Source organism: Vigna radiata, unplaced genomic scaffold (genome assembly GCF_000741045.1).
Source record: "Vigna radiata var. radiata cultivar VC1973A unplaced genomic scaffold, Vradiata_ver6 scaffold_7, whole genome shotgun sequence".
NCBI lineage: Eukaryota > Viridiplantae > Streptophyta > Magnoliopsida > Fabales > Fabaceae > Vigna > Vigna radiata.
The window spans coordinates 3,244,184-3,251,278 of NW_014543262.1; the positions used below are offsets into that span (position 1 = coordinate 3,244,184).

General features: G+C 34.4%; 1 protein-coding gene across 3 annotated transcripts; it reads right to left on the reverse strand.

The window, feature by feature from the left end:
* Positions 1 to 356: 356 nt before the first annotated feature.
* LOC106753780 (probable U3 small nucleolar RNA-associated protein 11) lies at positions 357 to 4,373 on the reverse strand. 3 transcript variants are annotated; one of them, XM_014635632.2, is made up of 9 exons: positions 4,222 to 4,373; positions 3,608 to 3,732; positions 3,433 to 3,523; positions 3,265 to 3,356; positions 3,075 to 3,168; positions 2,891 to 2,970; positions 1,822 to 1,905; positions 939 to 1,038; positions 357 to 851 (listed from the first exon to the last, which is right to left on the reverse strand). In XM_014635632.2, exons 2-9 carry the CDS (start codon positions 3,661 to 3,663, stop codon positions 759 to 761), a joined length of 690 nt encoding a protein of 229 aa, XP_014491118.1. In that variant the 5' UTR covers positions 3,664 to 3,732; positions 4,222 to 4,373; the 3' UTR covers positions 357 to 758. The 3 variants fall into 3 exon arrangements, with proteins under 3 accessions (XP_014491118.1, XP_014491119.1, XP_022633472.1); XM_014635633.2 differs by having other exon boundaries at positions 3,608 to 3,727; positions 4,222 to 4,357; XM_022777751.1 differs by having other exon boundaries at positions 3,608 to 4,121; positions 4,222 to 4,349.
* Between the last annotated feature and the right edge of the window lie 2,722 nt (positions 4,374 to 7,095).

Sequence of the window (7,095 nt, forward strand, 5' to 3'; positions counted from 1 at the left end):
ATTGCGACTTTGATGGTGGTGGCCATGGAGGTTGTGCATGATGGCTGTCATGGTTCTCTACAAGTGCGACTTCACGGCGACATGGTGACTTTGGATGATCTCTAGCAATGGTGGTATTAGGGTTCGGTGGCAGTAAGGTTCAATAGGCTGAAGGTTGAAGAAGATGGACGTGACAGTAGTTAAATGTCATCTCAACACTGTTGTGCACACCTAGATTGTTTGTCGTTAACGATTTAAACGACGTTTGCAAAAAGGACCATATTGAACAAAATTTGCATTCTTTAAGACAACATTAAACAGAAAAAAAAACGGAAATCAAAACGAATGCATTTGACGAAAATAGGGACCATTAGGAGTATTAAACCTAAATTTTATTTGCATATGTCAGGAACCATGTCTAGAGAATTTACAGCAAGGTACTATGACAGATACATGGAAAAGTTGCACAATAACATGAAAATTTAATATATCTCACTATTCCTAGACTTACAAATTTAGTCGCCACAACATCAAAGAAGAATACTCAAAAGAGTAAACAAAATGGTTACATGATAAAAGAATTGTAAAGAAAGCGACAATTATTGGCACCAATGGTGATCCCAATTAATCGTATTAATCTATGACTTTCTATTCTGCGGCTATAAAAGTTGATACTTCCCCTCTACATGTAAAATCCCCTTCTTCATTGGACTACTCGGACCCAACCCACAAGTATTTAATCATTATGCTAAATAGTAAAAAGACCAAAAAGAACTCAATTATCGTTTTCTTTCAGCACGCCACTTGTACACTGGTTGACTTGTTGGACAGACAATCTCATCCTCAGTTAGTTTGCGTTTCCTACCATTTTTCTGTTCATAGATGGAATATTCTTTCTGAGAATTCTACCTCAGTAAGAATTAAAAAGGTACACAATAAACTATGCAAAATATCAATACCTGCAGCTCCTTCTTCATTGCCATATCCATGTAGATTTTCTCTAGTTGGCTGAGTCTATCTTTTCTTGCTTCCAACTCTTTATAAGACCTATCTGTTTTCCTGTATAACCAAAGTAACTTATTATCAAGCTGATATGGTAGTAGAAATCAAAGAGAAAAAGGGGAAGTAACCATAGTAGTACTGCAGACAAGTAGCAATATCTTAAGAAATTGGAATTTGAGCTTAATCCAACATCACAAATACAGTTTGATAAAATGGAAATTACACCCATATATATGTATTATAATTTGGTGATATCTCTTGTTGATAAAAGATCTTTAATACATTATAAAAGAACTCGTGACCTAATTTACAACCTATTTGACCCAACACAAACAATTTAATATAGCCAAATAAGAGAGAACTAATAGCAATCAATCTGACCATAATTGTTATTCATCTCTCTATTTTGGGTTAAATTATGTTAATCATTCCTACCGAAAGACCAATTCTCAATAAAATGGCACTTTAAAAGGTATGCAAATATATAGACAATAAACTTGTCACTCATGATCGATTCCTCAACCCTAGCACATTACTGCAAAAAACATCTTAATATTGTTGGCATTAAAATACTTAATAAAATTAAGATACTTAATAAAGAATTAACAATCTTAAAGCACATTGAGGAGAACAAATAATAATTTCACACAACATATTCCTGTAAAAGTTTCAGTAGAGACAAATCATTTATCAACTTTTTTTAATCTACCACAAGACATCAAATAAAATAATTCACAAAAGATTGTCAAGTTAAATCATTTAACAAAAGATGTTTAATCTCATACACGATGTCAGAAGAAAAAGGAATTTATTTTAGTCTTTAAAGCCAGATGTATCTACCTCTTAATGCCAGTAAGAATATTATCGATAGTAAGAGGAATTTCACTTTTTGAATATCTTGATTGTAACTCTTTAGCCTCTTCCCTATACATGGACAAAAACTGAAAGAGTTAGCGATTCAGAATAAATTTGTGGAATGAGGATGGGATCTACAGTATAAATATATAAAGAGCAAGAAAGGGAATGGGAGTAGAGGCAGAGAAGCAGTATGTCAATCAATAAATCAAGAATGGAACCACATAGCTGGAGAAAAGTAAACGAGTTTACTACTCAAAAAATATATCTTTAAAACATGACTATGGGACCATTTGAAAAAACTTCTATGAAACTTGTTTGGGTTTATCTTATCATTAATCATAAAAAAATAGTTAAAAAATGAAAATGTGAGGTTAGGATCATCTTATAAACTCTATTTAGCTTTATCTGAATTAGCTTTACAGGGAAACTTAACTTATGACATAGCTCTCACATCATAAGCCCTTTTTGAATAAATACTTTGTAATCTAAGAGTGTAGCATCGCTAGTATACAAGTAACATATATGTGTAGTTACAACTGAATGTGCTGTGTCAGAAACTCAGTTAGGAAAAGCAGTTAAAAATAGTTACCTTAATCTTTATAGAGACCTACATAGCACTCTGATAAGTGAATAAAGTATTTTTTACCTCTCTTCTCTGTTCTCCACAAGCATAGTTTTACATTAAGCTACTTATCCAAATTTTTTTTTATCATAGCCATAATGTCATATTGAACATAATTTACCATATCAGAAGCAAGTAAAAATTTGTGATCAGGGGTTTAATACAGGATAAAAACATCACCCTTTAAATTTTGCATACCAAAGTTTTTTTATCATAGCCATAATGTCATGTTGAACATACTTTATCATCTCAGAAACAAGAAGGAAGTTACAAATCAGGGGCTTTATTCAAGATGAAAACATCACCCTTTAAATTTTGCATAACTAAATAAGAACTTTCACAACAACTAAGTACACCAATAAAATAAAACATATTAACATTCTAAAAATTAACATGCTGATCACAGAATGATAGCTCAGAAACTCATACCTGTCCTCAGCAAAGAAAACATGTTTGTTTGCAGGTGGATTATCAATAGAGTGTAGCGAGGCAGTTAGCCTTTCGATTTTCTGCAAGTTTGACCAAAACTTTCCCAGTTAAACCTACACTGTCACAATATTTCGCGCAAAAACCCCATTAAAAACAAGATAACAATCCAAAGCAAAGCCCCCACCTTTCTCTCACTCTGAACCTTCTGAAGAATGTAAGCCATATCCTGCGTCTTCATAAGCATAAGCTCTTCCTGAGTGTACTTATTTGCTTCACTCCTACACANGTCAATAANCAAATATAACAATCACGACCACANCAACAANATCAAATNACAGAAAATCGAAAAGGCCATGTAGCAAGTCATCAATTACTCTGGTCTGTGAACTCCATCAACTGTTTTTGTTCTAACCATCTTGAAGTAAAACTCATCTTCATTCCTATTAGCTGCTTTTTCCCTAAGTTTCTGTAAAACAATAAAAATTACAAAATAGTTTAAGCGAAAGGAATGAGAATTCGATGAAGAGAGAGCGAAACTGTACTCGTAAAGTATCCTCTTTCTTGTGGAATGCTTTAGCACGTTGGACATAATCCTTATGCTTTTCGAGCAAGCCGAATTTTTTCCTCGCTGACCTAATGGATGAAAAAACAAAATTGGAAAAAAGTGATTTAAACGGTAATTGAATGAATAGTCATTGGTAGAAAGAAGAAACTCACGGTTGAGAACGCTCTTTGTGCGCACGACTGGGAATGGCGTTTCGGAGGGAGGACATGTTTGGTTTTGGATTATCTTGGTCGACTCACTCTCCTCTGCAAATGATGGCTTCTGCGTTTTTGCTTTTCTTTTCGGGTAATAATAATAACAACCTATTAGCTTGCTGTTTAAATGGGCCGGCCTAATCTACAATTTTTTTCTTTTTTCACACATACTTTCTTTCTGCATTCCACTTATTAGATTCTATTCTCATACTATATGATTCAAAAATATACACTAAATTATGTTCGTAAGCAACCAAGGGAGCAATCCTCCCTTCACCCAGGATGTCCCCCTAAGAATCCAACCTCCATCACTTTCCCTCTCTTCTGATTTCTCACGCTCACTCACCACTCTCGTCTTCCCAACTTCTCAGGAAAGCCGCTTCCTTTACCATAAGAATTATCACTATCCTTTATTAAAGGGTGAAATCTTTGCCCAAAAGATCCACTTAACCAAACATGATCAACAGTACTTCTGAATAAGAACTCAACCAAACAAACATCCAAAAAATATTTGAAAACTGGGTCACGACCATTCTTAGAAAAAACTCGAAAAATATTTGAAGGAAGCTAACCTTGATTTTTCTTCGCCGCTGCCCTCGATTCTATGCTGCGGTTGCTGTCCAGCTCTTCAAGTGTTTATTCAAAAGATAGGAATAAGTCGCAAAAAGAATAATGTTGCGGGGCCAGGGACTTTAGAAAAGGCCCTAAGAGTAGAAAAGGGGCTTAATTATAGAAAAGGGCAGGGCCGGCCTTACGGCTGAAAAATTAAGGTTTAATACCTATTTTAGTCTTTTGGGAGGATTTGTTCAAAGTGGTCTTTCTTTTTTTCAAAAGTTCATTTTAGTCCTAGTTTTCGCAAAAACTGTTCAGGTAGGTCCTTTTTGTTAACACCGTTAACTTGACTAACGGCAGAGCTGCCAGGTGTGTAATGTTTGATGATGTGGCTGNNAGGTGTGTAATGTTTGATGATGTGGCATTGTAACTTGTTTTAAAAAAAATATATAATTGTGAAGTGTAAATTAATATAATTAGGATAAAATAAAAAAATGAATTTGGGATAATTGTTACATTAGGAATCTGTTAAAGATTAATATGTTAACCTCTGTATTTGGTAAATTCTAATTACCTTCCTAATTCTAATTATTTAATTCAATTAGATTCATCTATTTACCCTAATTAGCTTTCAAAAGCTGATTCACTCTTAATAAGTTTAATCAGAAAGTTTTCTCTTCTTCTTCTTTCACTTAATTTGGAACTTTTCCAAAGCATAGCTTCTTCTTCTCTCAGATAAACCCAGTTATGGGTTGTCTTTATAGTCTCGCGAAACCCAGGGAGACTTCTTCCCTTTCTTTCTCTGCGTTCTTATTAGGGTCTTTGGGGGTGACAGCAACAGCGTCTTCATTTTCTCCAATTGGTTCGCAGTGACGCGTTAGTCGTTCTTCTTCTCGGTTCAGGTTTGCCTCACACAGGGAAGGGAGGCATTTTTGTCAGCGGGCACGTCTTCACCTCCGCGGCACGACGATCCTCGTTCGCGGGTGTGGCAGCAGTGACGCCTTCGCAAAATTTCGAACTCCGGCAAATTTGAAGCATAGGGTTTTGTTCTCGCTGTTGGCGCGTCTTGCAATCTAGGGTTTTGATTTGGGGCTTTTGCAGGAAATCTTCTTCTTTCCAAATTCATTATGGTTCTGTGTTTTCGCTGCAGGGAAAACATCAATTCCATTCAAAATGTCAATCTTGGGGGTTTTGTCGAAATTGAGTTTTCTGAAATTGAAACCATGAATCAGTACTGTAACAATTAATTTGAAACCTGGACATTTTACATCGTTCCAAAGATAGAACTTCCTTAACCTCGTAACTTACTAATAATTTGAAACCTGGGCAAAACTCAAATTGAAGGCATGAACCCTAAGTTGCCCAGATTTTCCCAATCCGCAACGCAATTCCTAATTCATTTTCTAATTTAATCCTAATTCATTTTTTAATTTAACCCTAATAACATTAATTTACACGTCACAATAATTTATTTTTTTTAAAACACATAACAATGCCACATCATCACATGTTAGACACCTAGCAGCTCTGCCGTTAGTGAACTTAACGCCGTTAGCAAAAAGGACCACTTTGAACCGTTTTTGCAAAAAGTAGGACTTAAGTGAACTTTTGAAAAAAAGGAGGGACCACTTTGAACAAACCCTCCCAACAGAGAGGGACCAAAATATGTATTAAACCAAAAATTAATTGACAGCTCTATATAGATTATATATACATATTAATGAAAACCTTTTTATTTATTCAGATATCATATCTTTATTATTAGAGGATGTAAAATCTCTTTTATTTATGGTAATGATTCTCTTTTTCTCAATATAAATAAAAATATCCGGTATTAGAAACACAATTTCAATTCAATCTCAATCTTTCCTATAGTTTAATAGGAAGGATGATTAGAAGCTAAAGTAATCTAAAAAGAAATGAAGTATAACCTATTTCACAGGTTCTAGTAACACATTCACCAATATAATTAACTCTAAAGAATCAATGTTTTGTTAGGAACAAATTTTGGAGCCTTTTCATCTAACTTCATATCACTCATTATATGAAGACTCTTCATTTATTTGTGGAGAATGTCAGCATCTCTTAGGGTTGAATATTAACATCTAGTGGTAAGTTTTTATTGAAAAAGAAAAAAATCATTGCATTTTATAGTTTTGAACTACAAATGTTTAAAAGTTGATGTTAATAAAACTGTTAAATTAATAACTAAGTTCCCCTCCGACTTGCTGAGGCATAATCATTGTATTATAACAAAAGTTTACAGTAATATGAAAGATACTATAATGATGATGACAGCATAGCTAATTGAAACACATTTGATATAATATTCCGCGTACAAGTTCATCCAGGGAAACAACCTTGCTTCTTCTTGCGGGAGAAGGTTCTGGTAAGCTCGTCAGGTGCTGGCGTAAGTAGTAACTCCTAGCGTTGCTAAAGCTTTCTAAGGCCTATTATCGTTATTCAAACGGTATCACAGATAATCTTGACGTTCTTCTGGCAAGCGTTTGAAGAGGGGTTTGATAGCTAGGAAAGTAAAGTTAGAAAGGAAGGCATTGTACTATTGGGCAAGTAGCGGTTGTAGTCTCGGCTTTATTGTAGCTTTGGGGATTTTTTAGTGCTACTTTAAGATTTCAAAAAAGGCTTCAAGCTCAAGTGCAAGCACGGTCATTTTCATCATGTACACCTAAGAACATCCATGAATAAAAATAAATATGCAATCATGATAAGATACCCCACTTTTCATCTAACTTCATATCACTCATTATATCAAGACTCTTCATTTATTTGAGGAGAATGTCAGCATTCCCTTGGGGTTGAATATTAACATCTAAAAGTGGTGGTAAGTTTTTATTGAAAAAGAAAAAAAATCATTGCATTTTATAGTTTTGAAC